This window comes from Dermacentor variabilis, chromosome 1, assembly GCF_050947875.1.
Source record: "Dermacentor variabilis isolate Ectoservices chromosome 1, ASM5094787v1, whole genome shotgun sequence".
Taxonomy (NCBI): domain Eukaryota; kingdom Metazoa; phylum Arthropoda; class Arachnida; order Ixodida; family Ixodidae; genus Dermacentor; species Dermacentor variabilis.
In genome coordinates this window covers 111087745-111111620 of record NC_134568.1, presented here as the reverse complement: position 1 = coordinate 111111620, position 23876 = coordinate 111087745, and the positions used below count along the sequence as shown (strand labels likewise).

General features: G+C 44.5%; 1 protein-coding gene across 5 annotated transcripts in view; it reads right to left on the bottom strand.

The window, feature by feature from the left end:
* Lamtor3 (Late endosomal/lysosomal adaptor, MAPK and MTOR activator 3) overlaps nucleotides 1-23876 on the bottom strand; it is a 75884-nt gene that overhangs the window by 37408 nt on the left and 14600 nt on the right. For 3 of the 5 annotated variants that reach the window (XM_075692936.1, XM_075692945.1, XM_075692928.1), the window contains exons 2-4: nucleotides 11204-11238; nucleotides 8766-8824; nucleotides 5668-5801 (exon numbers count right to left, since the gene is read on the bottom strand). In XM_075692936.1, coding sequence (XP_075549051.1) covers nucleotides 5668-5801; nucleotides 8766-8824; nucleotides 11204-11238 — 228 coding nt within the window. The other 2 variants (XM_075692952.1, XM_075692960.1) reach the window with 2 other exon arrangements.

The following is a 23876-nucleotide window of genomic DNA, read 5'->3' as shown; positions in this document are numbered from 1 at the left end:
CCAGAAGCCGAAACCACAGCATGGTTCCTCGAGGTCATCGCAAAATGGTACAAACTGATGTCCTCGCGACATCCATCAGTTGCACTTAGTTGGCGAGACATGGCAAAGTACCACGAAGCCCTGGACACATTGCGCCTGGCATTAGAGACCGTTCAAGGCATGCAGATGGGCAGCACATCCCAGTGGAAGCCCTCACAGGCAAGACTCATGATAGCAATGACAGTGGTCCTTCGTTTGCAAAATGTTGTACTTAAAATGGATGGCTACAAGTTCTTCCTCACCGGGAGACTGCTACAAGACTGCCTAGAGAATCTTTTTTTATGTTGTGTGCCAGAGGAAACCTGTTCCAAATGCGTACGACATGAAATGTGCTCTGAAGCTTGTGTGTGTCAGTCAATTTTTGCACACACCAGCGACCTCAAGTTATGGGACGGATGATTCTGAGTACCTGGTCGACATGATTTCACAAGGAAAAAGAGAGTGTGCTCAAGATATTCAAGAAGAAATTGATGATGGCGAAATTATTTTCATTGAAGCACTGACTTCAGTTGAGTGCAGCATTTTACACTATATTGGTGGCTTTCATGTGAACGGAATCTTGAAAAAAAAAAAAAGTGCAGGGCTGCAATGCTGGGCTCGACGAGCCATGAGCATGCATATTTAACTGCACTAAAAGAGTATGCTCATGATGGTAAGAACTTATGTTATCCGAGCGGTGAAGTTATGAGCTTGCTCACGTCCTGCGAAGAGCACTTTAAAGGAATCACGTCCTGGACTGACAACCTGTTCACCCTGAAGTCTCCTCTAAAGGCTGTGACAGAATATTTAATCAAGAGGGCTCAGTGCAGTCTGGAGGCATGCCAGCGACACAAGGATTCTCTGGAACACATGCAGATATCAAGTTATGCAAGAGTAAGGCTACGCATTCACCTGCGCCAGCTTGAAGCTGCGAGAATTAGTGGGCATGGAAGCAACACATGCGCTGCAGTTAATTTGCAGTGAGTTGTAGCACTTGTTGTTTTTGAAATCCTTAAAGTTCCCGACCAAATAAACAAGCTATCACATTGGAAATTGCTATCTATTGAATGCACTTTTCTCAGTGTTGGGAAGCCGTTTGGCCACTTTATTTTAGCAGCATCGATGATCGCTTTATAGCAATTACCAGTTGACAATATATTCGTGCAGAAAATATGCTTAACAGGGCTTTATAGTCAATTACACCGTGAGAGTCGTGATTTAGTGCTATATAAGCCACATGTAAGGCACCAAATAATCTGGTATGCATTCAATATTTTGTTTACTCTCATCTGCATATTTACAGTAAGGTAAAAGAATTCAAAACAAGATTAAGAATAACTATGGAAGCACTGCTAAACAGAATGCGGCCACAAAATAAAATAAAACATTCAAAGAAAGCGCATGCTATATACTCAAGTTAAACATAAAAATGCGCCAGAAATGGTTCATTTCGTACAATTAGTGTGTAATATCCCACAGAACAAATATAAATTACGTTTCGAACTACAATGAAGCAATAAAAGCGGCCCGGATGTATAGGCTCCGTAGTTATCACGCTCCACTGCTGATCCTGAGGACGTGGGAGACACCCAGCCGCGGCGGCCGATTTTCTATAGAGGTTAAACACATGGTGCTGTGTACTAGTTCGGTATCAGTGCATATTAATAAAACTTCAGGTGGTCGAAATTTCCGATGACCTCTACCACGGATCCATCACACCCGATGCTATGAAATCACAAAGAAAGGCCGTGGATGTGATATTGGTTGAAATATGCGACGTTAAAAAATGCACAAATGTCAGCACAGGTAACACAGACACAAATGAAAAGCTGCCCCATTCACAACAGTTTCCGTGACCCCGAAACAACCATTCAACATTGGTAGAACATCACTTAAACACGGCCTCGTTTCAACCGCAGAGTGGTTATTTGACATTTACGATCATTGCTTTCTACTCAGCGTTGCAGCATTCAGCCCGTAAATGGGCTAACTGATGACTGATTCGAAAACAAGATTTGAAAGTAGGCTGTGCGATGACGATTATTCTTTTGTCTCGTGGCGGCACGCGGTTTGTTAATTCGGGTTTCAGCTGGCAGCCAAATTATCTTTACGCTTAAGGCACGAAACCCGCACACACACACACAGCGAAAGACGGCGGGACTCATGCCTGTGTATGTTTCGTGCCTTTAACCAAGGTGAACAGCCACCAGCTAGCCCAACAATACGTTCTTTTAGGGTCTGCGCGGCTGGCGTGGACAGCAGTTTTCTGTGCCAGCAAGTCCAGTTGGAAGTTCCGCTTTAAAAATAAAAATGACAGAATATTAAATTGATACCTTCACACTGCTGATGCGAAAATTTCGTGTTCTCGACATATCATTAAAGCAGCACACATTATCAAAGCGAACTGTACATGCAGCTGCGCGACGCCCGTTGACTGCCTACGGAGTGGGCATCATAATGGCGGACGCCGTAGCAGACGACGCGGTTGTCTTCACCTTGCACGGCGGCGGAGGGGAGCGCATGCATCGAGGCACCCTACTCGCAGCTGTCAGGAAGCTCCGGTGGGTCTACTGGATAGCGCGACAAGCAATGAGCATATTCATAGAATCAGCCACACTCATGCACAGCTGTGTACGAGTACTCTTCGAGTACTCATACACAAACGAGACATCCGACACATCCAGTAGAATCCTTTAGGGACGAAAGCCAGCATAAAGCATGATGGTCAGTGATAACTGAATTGCTGGCTGTACAAGGGGTGAAATTTACCCACTGCGCAAACGATGGCAAGGCACTTGTGGTCGGTAATGGAGCAACTGCGCTCCGCTTGGGACAGAAGACGACTAGTGTAAGCAATAGCATGGTCCCAACCTTACTGGCGCTGAGCCAAACAGCACCGATTCTATGACCGCTGGCATTGCCTCAAGCTTCCATCGGGGCGGTCACGTCAAAATGGGCAAGGAATGGCGAAGTAAGCAGCACAGTAAGCTGAGCAAATGCAGTAGCTTGTTCAGGACCCCAGACAAAAACCACATCTTTCTTGAGTTCTGTGAGAGGAAGTGCAATGTTGTGAAATTGCGTACAAACTGGCAGAAGTATGAGCTGAGAACCACAAAGCTTCTAACGTTGTAGGCACAAATCGGCACAGGAAAATTCTTCACAGCACGAACTTTCTTGGGATCAGTGCCAACGCAGGAAAAATCGACCAGGTGTCCAAGTACAGTAGGTTGCCGGCGGCCGAAGTGACATTTTGATGGATTAAACGGAAGCCCTGTCTAGCAGAAAACGTAAAGAATTGTCAAAAGATGCTCAAGGTGCGTGGCAAAAGTTGGTGAAAAGACAATAATGCCATCGAGGTAGCACAGGCAGATTGACAACTTAAAACAGTGAAGGAGAGCATCCGTCATATGTTCAAATGTAGCCGGGGCATTACATAACCCGAATGGCATCCCTTTAAATTGACAGAGGCCATCAGGCGCAATAAAGGCAGTCTTTTCCCGGTCCATGTCAACTGCAATCTGCCAGTACCTGGAGTGAAGGTCTATCGAAGAAAAATATTTTGCACCATCTAAACAAACGAGGGTGTCATCTATCCACAGCAGCTAAAAGCTCAACCCTTGCAACAGGCTAGCAACACATAGAAATAGAAATTTAACTTCTAGGGTTTTACGTGCCAAAACCCCAATATGATTATGAGACACACCATAGTGGGGGGACTCTGGATTAATTCTGACCACCTGGGGTTCCTTAACGGGCAACCAATGCGCGGAACATAGGCATTTTTTGCATTTCACCCCTATCAAAATGCGGCCGACACAGCCAGGATTTGATCTCATGCCCTTGGGCTTAGCAGTGCAGCACCAAAGTTACTGCGCCACCACGGCAGGCAAGGAAACAGACTCCTCGTGTTAACACGAGATACAGATGAATGCCAGTGTATTTGGGAGATCATATCATCTGACGCACTCCCATGAGAGATTCGCATTGAATGGGCTGCTACCTCTCTGCCACAGCAGCCCCCCTGCTCTTCAGACACACCACCTTCTTGCTAGGCATCTTGGCAAAACTCAATTCACACCATGGATGCCTCTTCTAGCAAGTGCAGAGAATTATGCATACACTGGTATGCCCAGCACGGCCTATCAAGTGCCGAGGATAACACATCTGGCGCCACAAGCAGTGCAACCGCATGGAGAAGATGATGCAATTGGTGCACACATGGCACAGCATGGCTCCACAACAATACAATTGCCTTACCTCACTTCCTCTGCTCCTTCCAACCATGGCAGCAGTGATGTGGCCTGACACTGGCATTATTGCCTGTTTCCTTTTCTCTTGTGCTTTCTCCTCCTCTACCTTTATTTTATTATTAGGCACTTCAAGTTGCTTTGTTGTTCTGGTTTTACATATTGCATTAACATCAAGATCTGAATGCATTGAAAAACTGCAAGACAAACATTAGTTAAGCTGAAATACAACCTCATAACGAAATCTGATATAATAAAGTAATGGACATAGCTAACTAAAAACGCAATTCACCTTGAAATACATATTGAGTTTCATGTACAATCTAAGACACTGCTTTAACAAAGTAAAATTGTCCTGCAAATGGATATAATGAATGAGTCCTGTCCCCCAAGCGAGAACACTTTCTGCATGGTTTGACACTCCTTCGGCATGGCACATCAAACTTCCCACATTGAACACACTGTCAAACAAAACTGGTCTTTCTGAACACCATGCGCACACAGTGGCTCACTATTGCCATGGCATCCGAGATCAGGTGGCGTGTGGTGTCTCATACAGATAGTGATCTGATGGCGTCTCGTGCCACTCAATCTTAGAGGCCATGCCGTCACCATTGCACTTCTCTCTCTCACTGCAGCATGCCGGGCATGTTGGCGCAGCAAGGTTTTTAGCTGTTAACTACATGGAGAGTGATGGACATGGAGGAAAGAAGGCTTTCCTTCATGCCGATTGAGACTGTGCTGGAGCTCATTGTTCATGAAGCGAGGCGCAGGCACAAGCAACATCAGCAGGTGACCTGCTGCAGCGTCAGCATGCCACGCTATGTTGTGTGCCGTTTGCCGTTCGACCATGATGGACTTCACGGTGCAGCGTGCTGTCTCTTCGACCACATCGCCATTTTGCCGGTTTAACAATAATGGTAACTAGCCAAATGGAAAGCGGAAGCGAAAGACTGTTGTAATGCAACAGGGGCCGCATTTTCAGACAATTACTTTGGGGATCCTTCTATTTTTGTGAGATGGTGACTAGCACCATATGTTTTGACTGCCATGGACGGCAATGTTAGTGGCACTGCAATAGGAGAGCACACCTGGCATTATATCAAGAATGCTATATCTAGAAGACACTGGAGGTATTTGCTGTTGTTTTATTAAGATTTCATCACATATGTGGCTGCACAGAGGTTCAGTGGGCCACAAAGCTGTCTCCTTTCTCTGCATGTCTAAAGTTGTCTGCCCAATTGGGCATATAGAGTATTACAGGGCAATTTGGATGTAACTAATGTAACTCTGAAAGTTAATCTAGATTTGAAGGTAATTTCAGCTCCCCCTTCGACTTCATTATGATGACGTTCGAGTGTAGTGACAGCAAAAATTGCAGTGATTCAGGACGGGTACATACCTGATAGTTCCCATAAGAGGAAATCATCTTGTTGCATTTTCCCAGGCCCAGCTTGTTGCCTTGAGACATGGCCATGCCCACTGTTGCAAGAAAGCCAGGCCTCAAGGCATGCTCAGGTGCTCCATCTGTCGCAGCTGCACATTCAACCATGCATAGTGTAAGTTAAACACATGACATGTCTAGCTGCAGGGTAATGCTAAGGCTACCTTGCCAGGGTATACAAGAGTAATGCACTGCAGTTGTCTCACTAATTTCACATGTGTATTACCATATTTACTGAATGCTATCATCACTTAGATTACCAAGACATTCATGTTTCCTAATAAAGTTTTGGGTCTAAAGTGCCTAATCTGCACAGTGGGCTACGAGTGCCATGTATTCTGATCAAGTTTTATTCATTCAACGAACTTAATTTACACTGCTACTTTGTCAACATACATCACCATAAAGATGTGACTCAAGATGCTCAGATATATCAACCAGTGGTTTCATGCCACTAAAATGTCATATTTCAATGTAGCATAAGTTGCAATAAATGTCAGTGGCATCACCTTTGCAATATCTGCACCATCACCCCCCTAAACCGCTGCCTAAAAACTCAACTTTTTCGCAAACATTTACTTCGATATTCACTCTTCTGAACTCAACCATGCACTTCCAGCAACTTCGAACATGTTCCTGGTGTTGGCAATGGCTACAAGATTACTAGTTAACTGAAAATCAGTGCACCTTCATTTGTATGAATGTAAATGCAAATGCAAATGTAACCATGCAAATGTAAACCAAACTAAATGCTTCTCCGCTGTGAAACTTTACCATGAAATAAACTTAACTGAGTCTGGTTTAATACAAGTAAATGGGAAACTTGCCTACACTGGCTTGCCTCAGTACCATATTGAAACCAGCTAGTGGGCCATGACAACTCTTTTTCTTAAACAACAACGGCAGTGCTTTGCTGGTCCCCTTGAAGGAGGGTTGCAGTACAGTGTGAAATGCTTTAGTGATGACATGGGCATCTCCTTTGAAACAGAGCGGTGGCGATTGCCACCAAGCTCGCTCTACAAACCTTTCTCATAAATTTAAATCCTTAAACATCCTTGTGCTCTAAGCTACATTATCCACTCCAGAAAACGTGCTTAGAGCGAGTTGTTGCTTCCTTTGTGCCACCCATCTTCTAGTCTTTTCTACTGGTCTCCACAGCCAGTTTCATTCATGTTTTCCCTACTGCCCTTAAAACCTAGTGCCTCGGTCAAGCTTACTACTTCCAGATCTAGGCCTAGATGGATACTCTGACATTCTAACAGAATATGCTCAATGGATTATGCACTATTACCACATGCTATGCACAGGCCGTCTTCATCTGAAAATTTTCTCCCATAACTATGCGTTTTCATATACCCTGAACTGGCTTGACACAGCAGGACACTGCTCTTTGAATTATCATAGAACTTTTCCCTTCAGATTTCTGTTTTTGCTGTTGGCTTCTATCCAATAAACTGCTCCTGCATCTCCGACTTTACATTTACCATCCTTTTTTCTGCCTGCTGTTCCCCTCGTTAGCATAATATTTAGTGGATAGTGTCCATGCTCTTTTTCTCCACTGTAAGTACATGATTTTTTCTGTATGGTTACTTAAATAACCTTGCCATTCATCAATTTTTGTTCAGGTTCTACAGTGGTTTTCTGAAGCAAATTTTGCACCGAGCTTCTTGCACTTCAATGGAAGCCCAGTCCATGTGTGCCTGTACTGTTTCATCTGCGGTTTTCCCTTGCATCCACAGTGGTAGCCTTCTGATGACTCTCCGATTAATCTCCAGTTCTGTCTGCACTTCATACTTTAAGTGCCGCATTGGGTCAGCAAACATAAGCTCAGGAACCATCACACCTTTCCATGCACCTCGTATTACTTTATATTTGCTGAATCCCCATGATGCTCTGTATTTCCATATTGCCATGTTTCAGTTGCCTTTTGCATTGATTACTTCATGTTTATGTAATAATTCCCTCTTTGATTCATACTCCTAGGTGTTTGTACTCAACTACCCTGTGTACCTAAAAATATTCTCTGGATTGTGATCAGCTGATCAGTCCTGTCATAAGCACCATGAAGCCAAATTTATTTACGCTAAATTTAAATTCCAGTTTTTCCCTCCTTTCCACATATATCACCTAGAAGCTGCACACCTCTCCAGTTATCAGCTAGTAGAACACTGTAATCCGCATGCATTAAGCCTTCACCACCGTCCTTTGCTTCACCACCATTGCTTCACCACCGTCCATACCACCTCATTTAGATGAAGATTAAAACCTGACTTACTTGCCTCTCGCTTCCTTTCTATGTTTACATATATCAGAAAGAGGAGTAGTGATAATGGAAAACCTTGGCACAGACCCTCCTGGATCTATACCACTGTGTCATTAGTTAGCCAACACGACACCCATGAGCACTCTCAAGCAAAGTATCAGTATCACTGACAACAAAGCCAACTTGTCGACCTTGCTAGTTGTCAAGTTACTAGTCTTCCACAACATAGTTTTGGGACAGTGTGTGAACAAGGTGTTTGTGCAGACATGACATGGGGGCAATGTTCCAGAAACCTTGCCCCATTTTGGCATCACTGGTCATTTCTTAGGTGCACATGTGCAAGACTGAACATGTAATCCCAATTACCTCACCACAAGTGCAAGAGCAGTAGACATACAACACCACAAGAGTTAACGACTTTCTTGTAGTCACTTTGCATGCAGACATGAAAATGATTATTTAAAAAATCAGCTTTGTAAATGCTTTTTATCTGCCCTTACACCCTCTCCAGCAGGTCATATACCAGGGCACTAAGCTTTCTACATCTTTCACAAAAAATGATATTGCAAAACACCACCACCAACTCCAACAAAAGCATACAACAGCATGATAATGTCACCCCGACAACAAAAAACATGCAGGAATACAGCAAATGCCTACTACTTGTGAGATGGTACTTTCAATGAAAAATATCTCCGTTTGCATGGAAAAAACTTTGTTGCTGTAGAATTCTGCGAGTTAAGTTTACCAATCCCCGTGGAGATGTGGGGCTGTCATAGCTTTAAGGCATTACCTTTGATTAGAGGCACACCGTCTCGGTCTGTGAATACAATAGCCTGGAGACCTTGGACCCTAAATATGAAGAAAGAAAAAAGATGGATAAGTGCTACTTATTGTTGTACCAGAAAACACAGGCAAGAGGCTCAAGTTTTTTATGCTTGATATATCTTTATCTCGAAGGTGACAAGCATTGTTTTCATATTCCAAGCCTGTAGGAAGGAAGGAATGAAGGAAAGGGAGAAGTAGAAGGCAGGGAGGTTAACCAGAATAACGTCCGGCTAGCTACCCTACACCGGAGGAATGGGAAAGGGGAAAACAAAGATGACAGCGAGAAAGAGGAGGGAAGGAAAAAAGGAAATCAGCGGTGAGTTCGCTGACGCGTGTGGTCTAATAGAAATTGCACTAATAGTCACAGACTTTCACACAAGCCCGTCATCCTCAAGAAGAACAAAAGTGCCTTCAAAGCTTTATGGGCTGACGAGCGATAGGGGGCGGTGTTCCAGCAGCACCTGCACAGAAAGCGGCCGATTGTCCAGTTTTTGGAGAGCATTAGCAAGTTCTTGTCTTTCTGCGGCATATTGTGAACAGTGGCGCAGCAGGTGGTCGATATTTTCTTCAGTGCCGCAGACCTCGCATGCTGCACTGTCAGTCACTCCAATTAATGTAGAGTATGCCTTTGTGAAGGCAACTCCTAACCAAAGGCGACAGAGAAGTGTTGCTTCACGTTGAGGAAGTCCGAGTGGAAGTCGGAGTTGCAGTGGGGGGTTGAATCGATGCAGTCGTGCAAGTCTTAAGTTTGGCGAGTTCCACTCAGTCAGTGAGAGACTGCGTGCCAGGTGTTGAAGCTGCCTTACAGCGTCTGTCCTCAAAAGCGAAATTGGAATGCTGTGCTCTTCTTGATGTGCTCTGCAAGCAGCGTTATTGGTGGAATCATTGCCACTGATTCCATAATGGCCAGGTGCCCATTGAAAAACAACCTCGTGACCTTTTTGTTGGACGTGATGGTGAAGTTTCACGATTTCGTATGTCTGCTGTTCATGACATCCGTGTTGGAGAACTGGCTGCGTGCACTGTAATGCTGGTTTTGAGTGAGAGAACACAGCCCATTTTCTAGGTCTTTCAGAATCAATGAATTCCAGTGCACAATGCAGAGCCGTTAGTTCTGCCACCGTTGAGGTCATGACATGCGATGTCTTGAACCGCAGCGTTATTCCTCGCATTGGTACAACCACCACACCACCAGAACTGGAAGACGTAGTCAATCCATCAGTATAGATGTGCACGTGGTTGCTGTACTTTTCATGCAAACGGAGTAAGCTCAACTGTTTTCGAACAGGAGATGGTAGATCTGACTTCTGTAGTCCTGGAATCATTATATGTACTTGTGGACTGCTCAAACACCACGGAGGAAACACTGGCTTGGCCGCTGGTGCGTACCTTGAAGTAAACGACGCACGATGTGCATAAATGTCAAGCAGGGCCTTTCAGCAGTGAGGCTCGCCAGGTGGCGGGAAGGGGTCCTAGCATAATGTCTGAGATGCATACGCATTGTCTCAACTGTAATGTGCGTCGCAATTGGGTAATCCTGCACAATGGCAATGGTTTCAGCTACTAACACACTGCGTGGTAAGCCAAGACATATCTTAAGGGCTTGGGCTTGAATGCTCTGAATAATATGCTGGTTAGTCCTGCAGGTGTTGGATATTGCAGGCAGGCTGTACTGCAGGAATCCAACTAACAATGCCATATACAGCTGTAACATAGCGTGTATAGATACTTCCCAACTTTTTCCTGCAAGGAACCTGAACAGGTGACAGATAGCAGGCAGCCGCTTTTTCACGTAATTCACGTGCGGAGTCCAAGTTAGGTCTCTTGTGAATTACGACTCCCAAGAACCTGTGACTTTTGCTGTATGGCACAAGTTGTCCTTTAATTGATATGCCGTAAGCAGACATTGGCTTCCTCGTGAATGCTACCATTGCGCACTTTCCTCATAAAATTTCAAGTGCTTGTTGACGAAGGTAGCAAGATGATGACTTGAGACATTACAGCCTTTAATGTTACCAGTTATGTCGACGAAAAGAACCATGGCACAGAAGTGGCATTCTGTCGCCGATGGCCCGTGTCTGTTTACGTGTATCGCACGCTAAAAAATGTTCTCATGCAAAAGGCTGGCTGGCCGTAATGTTGAACTCCAGTGTCGTCTGCTCTCTATTGTCTCGTCTTTTCTGTGTTGCTCAAATCGAAATATCTCAGTAACAACAAGTAAAATCTTGATCTTTCTAAAAAATAAAAGATAATGAGTCTTACTATACGTGTCACGACACGACAATCTCATTATATGTCCTTGGTTCTGAAAACACCATTACCTCAATTCACCGATGTTTACACTGTCGTTTACCAGCACAAAAACATGCACACGCAAACAGAACAGCAGAAAAGTTTGCGTACCTGGATATCAGTTGAATGAGGTGCTTTTTCAACTCCTGCAACGGCACAGAAAAGTCGTAAGGGTCTGGGTAAAAATACACTCGTGACATTTGATGGGCGGATGTATCGCGGCAGCGACAGCGCAGCGCAGGAACTAAGTGCTAAGGGGTACTAGGGGGTGCTAAAGCAATTATAATTGGCCCACGCATTTAAGCTACATGCAGCTCTCTGTACATTCTAGCTCACGCACCGTTGGCCCCCAAATTAACAACCTTATTAAAACCATACATCAGGGGTTAAAAATCATATGACTTACATCGGCCATGGTGTTTACATCGGATAGAATCCGGCGCGCCGCCGCACAGAAATGACTCATCCTAGCCGCTAAAGAAATTGCACAACAACAATATCAACTAAATATTCATTATAATTTAAAGACATGCATAACAAAAAGCTAGCTTTATTTTATTACGCTGTAATAGTAAAAGTACTTACAAAACCATTCTTTAAAAAAAGTGTAACTTATCACGTCACTAAGAAAGAAATATTAAATGCATTAATAAATTCTTAGCGGTAATTTTACATTCAATACATTGGTGTTGCCAACGTATGTGACGCAAGGTGACGATATTTATCTATTTATTTTGTACTGCTTAACCCATGAAACTCTATGGCTTAACCCGAAGAGCGGTACGGCGGTAGATTTGAAATGACAATCACTCGTCGTTTGTGTCTTCTGTTTACTTATTCTATGGTGTCGCCTTTAACACGGCCAACGGCCAGAAGCCACCGTGTCATGTGGTTTCTGCAGTAAGCCCAATACGCTCACGCTAACGATGAAGGCAATACGGGACGCCAGCTTTTCGCACCGAAAGCGACCCATAACTGCTCTGCAAGTTTCCCTCGAGATTCGAACGGCCGTGTTTTAGTGCATGCTCAGTCATTGTGCTGAGCCTGGATTCTGTAAATTATCATATTCATCTCAATACATAGCCTTATAGCCCATAAGGCAATGTATTGAGATGAATCTGATAATTTACAGAAGCCAGGCTCAGCACAATTAAGCACGTACTATAACACATGGCCGTTTGAATCTCGATGGAAACTTGCAATGTGTTTTCATTGAAACGATCATGTCTAAATGCTTTGAATGAGCTCTAGCAGAGACGCAGCGATGTCGGGAAGTTTCGCAGAAAGCATACCATCAGCAATGTCGTTTCGTCAATAAAGAGAATGCGAGAGAGGAGGAGAAACTGATGTACAGAGGAAAATAATGACAGGCCAACTGTTTGTGTACTAGCGGACGACTTTATGTAGCAAATTAATGAAGGGAAAGCTACGGAGACAAAGCATGCGCAATTCGGAGCGCTCCTGCAAATAGTCCCACATTCACACCCGCGTTAGATTTAGCAGGAGAAGAGACACCATTAACATATTTACAACACAAAATAAAACAAAATACACCACTGAGGGTAAAATTTGACTTGTTTCTCTGTTTTTTCTTTTCCTCGTTTGTCGTTTGGGAAAATGCGCAACCGTCGCACGTGGAGGCTACGCTAATTCCCCCAGTTCCTGTTCCAAGAAGCCAAACGCCCAAAAGCACTTTTAGCGCTGTCAAACACGGACGAAATACTTGGCGCAGTAAAACATGTGCAGAAGATCCACTCCAGTAATTTTCCCTTCATTGCCACAGAAACTTAGCCGCGAGTATAGCATTCCGTATGTGCACGAGCTTTTCCATTGCCTAAAACAAAGTGGCCGAAAAATTTGGCTCTACGGTCGTGTTCCCCCCACCAGGCAAGCTCGGCCTGGTGTGGGCAGAGGGGCAGAGTGGGCCTAATAGCCAATAGGGCCACATCAGCAAACAAGCCTGTACGAAGAGTCATGCGGCGAAGTTCGTAGGGTGTTTACAAACAGGTCTATTACTGTAACTTGACAGAGACGTGACATCTGCGTCAGTTCCTTCTCTGTTTCATAATCTGAAAAAGAGCTCGGATACCTCTGTAGTTCCAAGCTGCCATGCAGTGAGCTATATAGCTCGCGTTGTTGGTTTGGCGCCTTGAACTCAAATCTTTGTAAATTTCAATTAAAGAAGAAAAGAAAACGCCTTCTCCCTGCTACGCAACATTTTCTCTGTCTTTCCGGCGCCACTTCGACATCTTCATGCACTTGCTATCCCCTCCCTCCCCCTTTATTTTTCACACACACTTGGTCTCCAGGGCTTACTAAGACGGGTATGGTTCTGAGTCTGAGTGAATCGACTCATTAGTTCGCCGACCTATGTCTATGATAAGCCTCCCGTTTTATCTGAGACGAAAATAAAAATAATAGTAATGACCGTGAGATAGGAAGGCGGTTTTGTTCGGCAAGAAATTTTTTATCGGCAGTGCACGTCAGCACTTGCGTATAGTAAGAGAAAGTTAACTTCTTAAGCTCAACGGTTCATGTTGCTGTTGGCAACTGAAGCACGCCATTGCCAAAGGTATACCCATTTACTAGGAATGCAGAGACAAATACCAAAAGTGCGTTACCAAATATGATTTCTGTGTTGCCTGGGTTGCCACGCGGCATAATGTCGGAATGAAATGAAATATAAGCATGGAGGCCTGTTTCATGCAGATATAGCGAAAGCAACCTATAAAATGAGCCACCGTTCATAGCCTTCAGGTTGGTCACTTCTCAACTTCACACTCCTATATAAGTACAATTTCGCGGACTTTCGTTGTCCTAGGACACTCCCAAAGTAAATGGAGGGCATCAGCTGCAGGCGTAGAAACGGACCACTTCGGACGCTGGACTTCGTCTACACATGGTTGACCACAAGTTCAAGTTAAGGCTGCTGAAAGGGGAAAAAAAAACCGCCCGACGTCTCCGGAGACAGACTTCCTCCATCCGAGCAAGACTGTGGGGAACGGAGCCCACATACGGGAAGATGAGGGCATACGTGTTCAACCGTACGATCGATTTTTGGGCAATGAGAACATGAGGGGGGTCAGAGGGAAGTAAAAAGGCCGTACAGGTGACGAGAAAGAGTGAGCCTTGCGGTCCGCAAGGTCATTGTTGTGGTCATAAGCCTCATGACCACATAGTCTCACACATGCACCTAGTGGAGAGTGATGTTCACACGTGAAGACTTGTGAAGTGTGTGAATCTGCTTACAAACACGCAGCGTTTTTGTCACTCGTTTGAGCTGTCTAAGTGCGCTGAGGCGAGGGTTTCCATCCCATCGTGTATAGCTTTCAGCTTGAATCTAGGAGTGGGTCGGACCAAAGAAAGCTGTTTGTCCTCCTCTTGGGTCAACCGCCGCGTCCGTGTAGATCACGCAGTATACGTACGGTTGTTTCAATGGTAGGAATCGGTTGAACGAAAACGATATATATATATATATATATATATATATATATATATATATATATATATATATATATATATATATATATATATATATATATATACACACGAGAAGCCAACAAACAAGGACAACAAAGGGGAAATTACTTGTACTTACTAATTGAATTAAAGAAATGATAAATTAATAGAATTGAAAGCGGATGAAAAAACAACTTACCGCAGGTGGGGAACGATCCCACATCTTCGCATTACGCGTGCGATGCTCTACCAATTGAGCCACACCGGCGTCGTTTTCCCATCCACTTTCTGGGGTATTTATGTGTTTCTTCTAGAACTAACCCCGGGAGTGTAATTAGCCAACGCCACCACTCACAAACCTTGGCGGCGGATGACATCCTTTCTGCCGCAGGCATCACGCGTACGTGATCTTCTTTAGTTAAGGCCCATAGTCGGCGAGTTTTCAATTTTACGAGGGGCGGGATGGGGGGCTGGGGCCTGGCCAGCTTTCCGAACCCCATATATCTTGCACTTGAAGAAACTTCGAGTGACCTCGAAGAATTGAGCGCTGAAGTGACGGTGTTATATGCGTATACACAAGACCTCATAGTAGTAGACAGTTTAATTTCACAGCCTGAGTCCTCTCGGTGGCGTAATCTTCCTTCGTGTAATTGTCGCTTACTTTGTTATCACTAATACTGCTGCTCCTTTCCGGCGAAACTGCAGCCTCTCTCTCTCTCTCTCTATCTCTTGTGAGTCCGAGTATAAGCGCTGTTGCGCATGACTCCTGTTGATTCTGATTTCGAGTGAATCCAGCTTGGCCTCATTTCGGTTAATGAGTGAATTATACAGTGTTTCCCAATTATCATGCACCAACACTTAAGAAAAGAATAGTTGCGTTACTCGAAGAAAACCTAGTGCATATTGTTTCCAGTACAGTGGAGTAGCCGCCAGTAATCCTTTCGTTATTGAGATTTAATTCAGTAATTGCAATTAAGTATCTAATTCGAGAAGTGCTGTCTTAATTATCGAAATGTCAAGGAGGCATTTGTAGGCACCCCCAGGCACCCCCACATGACATCTAACTGCTGTGTTTTCAGCGACGTATTAATTGCGTGCAATTTTTTCAGGCTAGCAAAGAAATCTCACGAAGTACGAAAAATACCCCATGATTGCGCTCTCATCCGCATCCATAAAGCAGCGCCCTCAAATAAGCTTATTGAAAGCAACTGCATTGCCTGTCGCAAACCCGAAAGACAGAGCATCACTTTGATAATGGTACGGAAGGAGCACCAACAGCAGGTTTCGCGGCTTCGCATCTATTCCTTCCTCTCATTTCTGCGTAACGCTTATTATCTGTATTATCCCATCGATAACAAAAACCCCTTGACAACGCGGCCGAAGCGCCGCTCTGACCACGCACGAAACACGAAAAGCAATTTAATAAGCATGGCATGTTTCAAAATCCGGGCATTGCTCGCACCGTATCGAAAGAGTGCACGGAAGCTATATTTCGCGCCAGAAACGTGCTTCGGACCAAAGCCGAAATAAAGTCACCATTTAATTTTCCATGAAAGTGTATACGTGCTGCAAAAGGTTCGTGCCAAAAAATAAAAGCCAAATAAACAGACCGGGAAGCGACCAGCGGGTAGAGAAAAGGCAAAACCGATGCGTTCAAGAAAGTAAATATACCACTTCTCAATGAGCCGAATTGGCAATCAAGATGTGTGCAAAAAAAAAAAAACAAAGTAGAAGAAACACTCAAAGAAACAAAAACCATCATATTTCAGGGTGCCCTTGTTCTCTATGAATTCGTAAGCTCCGTTGAACACCAGCCTAGAGGACGTGTTCGAATAGGTCTCTTTCTGCAGCTACGCAGTACTGTGTCCGTTTTATCACATCTTTAGTGGCTTGCTTCATGACCGACGCCGGAATTCTACGGCAGACATCCGTTATCCTTGCCTTGAACTAATCTGACGTTCGTTTCGCTCATGTAAGCACGATCTTTCCCATAACCCCAAAGAAAGTGATCGAACGGAGAGAGGTCAGGTGACCTTGCCGGCCAATTTACAAGCGCGTGCTTTCCAATCTATTGCGCATGAAAAGTCGCATCCAGCCAGTTTCGTACTCGGTTTCTGCTGTGTGCTGGCGCCCTATCTTGCTGATACCAAAGAAGTGGAAGACGTGACAGCGGGACTTCACTTAGAAACTCATCCACCCCTCCTTCCCTCCTTCAAGGCTTTCGTTCACGTTACGCTGTCCAGTCAGTGTGTGATCGAAGAAGATGGGACCGATTATAACACCGTCGTAAATTCCGAACCACACATTGAGCGACCACTGGTACTGGTGCCGATTGCGCTTTAGCCAGTGTAGATTGTATACCCTCCAATAGTGTGCATTATGCAAATGTACCTAGGCATTTCTGTCAAAATTGGCTTCATCTGTGCACATGATGTTGCTCAAAAACTCCGGTGACTCATCGGCTTTTGCGAGGACCCAATTCGATAAATCTAGACGATTCTACAGGTCCCTATCTTCTAAGCATTAGTGCTGGTTAAGGTGGCACGGGTGAAAGGCCATCGTTTAGAATCCTCCAAATTGATGACTTGAATATTGGTACCTGTGTGGCCACTCCCGCACGCTAGAAAGAGGGTTTGAGGCCATAAATGCTAGAACATCCGTGCATAGGCTAGGATTAAAAAATGGGGGCATCCGCCGCTGCTTCTTGAAGCTGCCGGTTTGCCTTAGGTTTCCATAATTTCTGATGATAGTCGATGCGTTTGGTCTACCGCCACGCTTCCATGACCAATATATACATGTATATTTGCGGCCTTCCTCTTGTTGCCATTTGCAGATCCCGAGAGAAGAATCATGTTTACCTTCTGCTCATTGCGGAAAGGCATGGAGGCGGGGACGAAACAAAATGCACCTTTTAACCTTTGTATTGACGTTGTCAATTCGTTTTTGTGGTGATAGGTTTTGTGGCAAAAAAAAAAAAAAGAATCCGTCCACTTTATCTTTGATAAGACAACAGTTATCACAGCTTGTTTCCAACTGACACAAAACGCGACGTGTTACTTCGGCCGGGGCGCGGCAGATAAGCAACAGCTCTATCACGATGTTTTTATTTGCTTTATTTTGTTCTGGATAAGTCAGAGGGAGCCTGTTCGAGGGCGCTGCTTTATGATCCGGCTGGAGCGCAGTCACGTAGTATTCTCCATATTTGGCGGGGTTTATTTATCAGTCGGAAAAATTAAAAAAAAAAAACATTAGTACTCCATTAATACGTCGCTGAAAATACCGCTGTCCTTGGACTGTGCCTTCAAATGCATAATTGACACATTGATATTTAGGATAGTACGTCTCGAGTTAAATAATTAATTATAATTACTAACGGTCAATTAATTGATCATTAGAGTAGGGCACGGACTCCCAGCACGAGCAGCGTTTCCCGAGCAAGAGCGTATGAAGTGATTTCTTTTCATTTTCCTAGATAATTTTTATATTGCTGTTTCCGCTATGAGAAAAGGAGTAGCCGTCACCATTATAAGATGACTACGTCTCTTTCTTTTATTTTCATTTCAGGTGACCTGAAGAGAACGACTCACTAGAAAGCGTTGGAGAGAACAACCCTCTATACCGTTCCAATCCTCCTATATATATATATATATATATATATATATATATATATATATATATATATATATATATATATATATATATATATATATATATATATATATATATAGTCTACTAACATCCCGAATTTGGGGCATATTAGTGCTATGCGCTATACATATGTAATGGAGGGTACCAAGTAAAAAGAAAAAAAGAAAGCTCGGCCGAAAGCTTGTAGATGGCAGGCTATGGTGAGGTTATCATTGAAAGGTGATGCAGTTCTTAGAAACAGATGTTCGTTGTATCGGCCGGAGAACGACCTTTCTCAAGGCTGTCCACCCCAACGCCCAGCAGCGGCAAAACAGACGACAAACAACACCATGCGCGCTCTTGCACTGACCCTGTTCCACTTCTTTCTCCGTGCCCTGTTCACGTTTTTACCTGAAACCGCTTCTTGTGCTGCGTCTGTCCGCTTAGAGTAACTGCATGGTGGCCTCAGGAACCTAAAATATCATGCTCGATAAAGTAAGCCCTTCCTACAAGAACTCTTGAATGGCTGTTGGTATAAACCCTTGCCTTCACTCTCTCGGCCGGGGACTAAAACGTCGAACACAAATTTGTTGTCTTTTTCAACGTGGATTTCTTTTTTACAGTTGCAACTATACGGTCAGTTAAACATTGATTTCGCGGACTGTGCTTAATGCCACCAACAGAAATGAGATGGGGCGCCACCATGAGCACTACTGGGGTAACCGCATGATGGCGAAGCAAGCTATTTGCCGCGAGATCGACCTGGACGTGCCAGCAGCATCGCTGCGTTACTGTGGATAGGCTCTCGGCTGCGGAAACACGGAAACATACAACGAGCTGATTGCCGGGAGCTGGTATCATACAGTGTTCTCCACCCGCCGTGGTTGCTCAGTGGCTATGGTGTTGGGCTGCTGAGCACGAGGTCGCGGGATCGAATCCCGGCCACGGCGGCCGCATTTCGATGGGGGCGAAATGCGAAAACACCCGTGTGCTTAGATTTAGGTGCACGTTAAAGAACCCCAGGTGGTCAAAATTTCCGGAGTCCTCCACTACGGCGTGCCTCATAATCAGGAAGTGGTTTTGGCACGTAAAACCCCAAATATTATTACAGTGTTCTCCGTCGTCAGAGATCTGTGTAGGAAACGTGCAGAGTATATGGAAGAATCAAGAAAGTTCAGGTAATCGAAAACTAACACTCAAAACATGCAGTGCACGTTCTAGCACTTTTTCTGGCGGTTTCTCTTGAGTCACTCATAAAGGCCACATTTTCTGCTAAAATTGCCATAAATGCTAGAATTCCCTTGCAACGAACTTAAAATGGCAAGTTTGTGCGCGCCCTACTTCGCTGCTTGTACTATATAGGCACCTACATTTGTTTCATCTATCCTCCGCAGAAGATGCAAAAGACTGACGATGATTTCTGCTACTTAGCTACGTCACTCTCAACGATTGCACTTTAACATGGTTGCCACGTTGCTTCATTCACGAGTTTGAGAGATTTATCGTATTTTGGTCACAATAACAGTTCTAGATAAAACCTGTCTTCGCACGGTTATGCGCACGACAGTTATGCGAAAGACGTTTTCTGATTTGGGGGCCAAAATAAGATGGAGTATTTCGTATTTGTGAAGTTCAATAAGGAAGGCTGCGATCTCCGTCAAGCTGCAACGACATTACACATAAACCACGAAATGAAATTGACAGTCGCTCGCTACTCAATGTTGTGATGTCCAGCGTATACTGCTAGGCTGCCGTTTCACACACGATGCTTATGTATTATTTTTATCTCTTCGCTTCTACATATGCACTGGATGATCATTTTTAGGTTTTATGGAATTGAAAAAAAAATCACCTCTGGCAAATAGCGCAATTCTTGTGCTTGAGCTTGATTATTCGAAGAGGCGAACATTACTAGCACGAGAAATCGAAACAAATATTCAACTAATGAACACAAATTCTGTAATTAACTTCCTAATTATTTACTTTACGGCACACATTGCAATTTACGAATTGTAGCCGGTGAGTTTGCAAGACGTATCCATGCACTTGAAACGAATTTCCAGGATACCCGCCGTGGTTGCTCAGTGGCTATGGTGTTGGGCTGCTGAGCACGAGGTCGCGGGATCGAATCCCGGCCACGGCGGCCGCATTTCGATGGGGGCGAAATGCGAAAACACCCGTGTGCTTAGATTTAGGTGCACGTTAAAGAACCCCAGGTGGTCAAAATTTCCGGAGTCCTCCACTACGGCGTGCCTCATAATCAGAAAGTGGTTTTGGCACGTAAAACCCCAAATATTATTATTATTATTAATTTCCAGGATGACACCAGTTTCGAGATATCATTTCCCAAAGTGTGGGACGAAATACATGGGTGTTCCAATTAGTTTCGCGCTTCAATGCCTAAAAGAGCGTCTTGTTAAAAAATTAAGTGGAACGACAGTGTATTCTTACGGCGAGTTTTATGGCGCATATGTGCAAACTGGTATCACTGTGTAAATTCATTCTAAGCGAATACGAATTGAGAATTCACTGGCTGCAATTCATAATTTGCAATATGCGCTTTACGTAATTAATTAAGAAGTTAATAAGTGAATGTTGTGAATTAGCTTCCTTTTTGTTTCGGTTTCTCATGCAAGTAATGTCGGCCTCTCTGAATAATTCGTGTACCGTACTTTGCGTGCGCGTTAAAAAAACTCCTAGTAGTCAAAATTAATCCAGAGTGTTCCACTATACGCCGTCAATCATAACCCAGTGTGCAGGTGTTCAGGACGCTAAATCCCGCAAATATTTTTTTAAGGCAGTCGGCGCGGTACTATAGCTTTGTCGTATATGAAAGCAGCGTTACTTGACTGATGACGTCATCTACGTATGCTGACTACAGTTTTCGTGTTACTTGTTGGTGCAAAAGATCGAAGCTCATATGAACCAGAGTTGATTATGTTTAACAGGAAAACGACCCAGACACGGTTAAATGTGGTCGTACGGTTGCACGTCTGACAGTCATGCAAGTATACGGCAAAGATCAAATGTGTTATGGGAAAAGTATAACCATTTAGGATATTTTTTTTTCCGTGAGCAGTCTTCACGCAGTATGATTAAATGTTTTAGGGAATTTAAGACTGCGCAGCATAGAAGAGCCGAAAACGAGGGTCCGCTTGAGCACTGTATTCCCAGCCCACCTCATTTGTTTTGACTGCCATCAAACGTACGTGGCGTACGTGGAGTGATGAACGGCTATAAATTTCAGCTGTCCGTGGCCGGCAGAGGATGGGATGATCACGCAGGACGCGCTCGTCAAGGACGATCATAAATTTTTTATTTTATTATTTTTTTTTGCTACTCACAGACGACAACGCAAGGCCCAGAGCTTCTGTTAATCGATAAAAAAGAGAAGAAAAAAAGAAAGAAAAGCAGGCAAGCTATAGCCACGAGTGCGCTAAAAGAAACAAACAGACCTCATGAGAAATTCACGTCGTACACACGCGCGTGTACACAGAAGAGTACAATTCACTACGGGCTGTAGCAGACGCACACTGGTTCCGCCGGGGTTCGCCGGCGCGGCTGCTTCGGTCGAGCTCCCCAGAGATCTGCGAATACGGATGCCTGAGCCTATCTTTGTAAACGCAACCTTTTCACCGCCCAATGAAGTGAATGCTTTACGAATCGTGCTGTTCCTGCAATCTAAGGGCACGTAGTACAAGTGGTATTCCTCGTCCAGTTCCCCTGAACATTTAGTGTAGTCTTCTTTTACTTATTTATTGTTTGGTACTGAGGGTTGAAAATGTAGGGCTCGAATGAACGCACTGCCTGAAGGCCACCTCAACTGGAACTTTGTTGCGAAATACTTTGAGCCTCGTGTATGGGTCTCCTGCCTACCAAGCAGGCAACAGCGCGCCGGAGCGCCGCGGTGGTGTTGGCGCTGGCGAAAGGTTGTAGCACAGAGAAGGTGCCTCAGAAATCTGCACTATTTCTTCTTTTATTATTCTTTTTGCCTGCTTCTTGAAAAGAAACTGAATATTTCCTTTTTTTCTTCTGCACGAATTCCCGCCATACTCTATTATGCCCTGAAGTTTGCGGCTGCGATCAAGGAGCAGATTTTCTCCTTCTTTGAAAAAAAAAAGTCGATTTAAAGCGCGGTACGTATAGGTCCGTAAAATCGGCCTTTTCGCTGCCTCGGCAAGCGAGGTATAGTGAAATATAAGTTCGAGAATCCTAACGTTCTGAGTACTTTACGTCGGAGGCGCTTGCGCAGCCACTGCGGCTTTCAACGCAGCCAGATGCTATACACGCGCGCTCAATGAGGTGCCCGGGTCAAGAAAATGTTGCTGCTTTTTTAGGTCTTGCCGAAATCACCAAGCATGTGCTTCCAAGGCTTGCGCGTTTGTTTATGTGCGCGCTCCCACTGAACCGTCCGGCTATAGGCTCGACACTATTCCGCGACGCGCCCTCCTAACTGGCCGTCAGTCTTATCAAGTGATGCAACAACTTTGCACACCCATTTGCGGCCCCTAAAGGCGATGCCAGTTTCTCGTTCTTCTCTGTCATTTCTGCAGTTCTTGTTCTTTTTCAAACTGGAGGACTGCAAGAAGTTCAGGCAGGCTGAAAGTGGCAGTGCTCATGATTATTTGGACGCCCATGCAGCGGCCGTTTTTACTAAACCGAGAGATGTATAGCGCTGGCGACCGCTAGCATCTGTCACCAGATAGTGTTACAATGAGTGTTAGTGCGCACTGAAGCGATGTATACCGACTATACGTGCGCGCGTACAAAAAGTCGCTTGCGTAGAAAGTATATACTCACGACTATACCATGCCAAATACGAATGAATAAAGTACGTAAACGTCTACCCAGAGTGATAATGAACGAGAAACGTGTACATGGGAAGGCAGCTGCAAACAGCAGCCCAAACTTTATGGCCCTCCTCCCAAAAAAGAAGATTGCCTTGTCGCCACTGCGTGGCGTGACCGCCCGAAACTATCTGTGCAAGCTTTAAGCGCACACGCCGGGCTATTAACTAATGGTACGTATATTTGGGTAATCGTTTGAGAGCGCTCCGGCAGGGTGTCGAAGGTCGTAAAGAAACACCTCTATTACGAGAACAACTGGGTATGGTAGTGAAAATATATGGCTTAATTATCATCGGTGGATCACGCTTAGGCTAAACAGTAACGCTTATATAACGTATATACTCGAAGATAGGTCGAACACAAATATAATAAGTAAACACCTATGTATTGAACTCACCGATAAATAAAAAAACATAATCATTCGAATATAGATCGACCTATATCTTTTAATAAAGATGAAGTACTTTGAGCATGACAAATCTTTATTTACCGAAAGCTCAACTACTAAATCTTGCTAGTCGATGCCGTCCTCATCGGATGCTTCGCAGGCATCCTCGGCACCCCAAACGACGTCGTCCTCGGTGCCAGCGAGCGCGTTGGATATGCATCATTTATTAAAGTCAGTCTGGGTAATCTCCAGACTGGCTTTATGGCGGGCGTGACAAAGGAACTCCTCAAGTCAGCTTGTTACGTTTGCTAGCTTTGTTCGCGAATAAAGGTCGAGATTCTTTGGTGTGAATGAATGATATTGGGAGTGTTCACTTCTGTTGCGTCGTTTGTTTAAAACGCGACAGTGTGCTCCCGCAGATCTTCGTTGGCCTCTGCGTAAGCAAACAGTGTTTGACATTGAA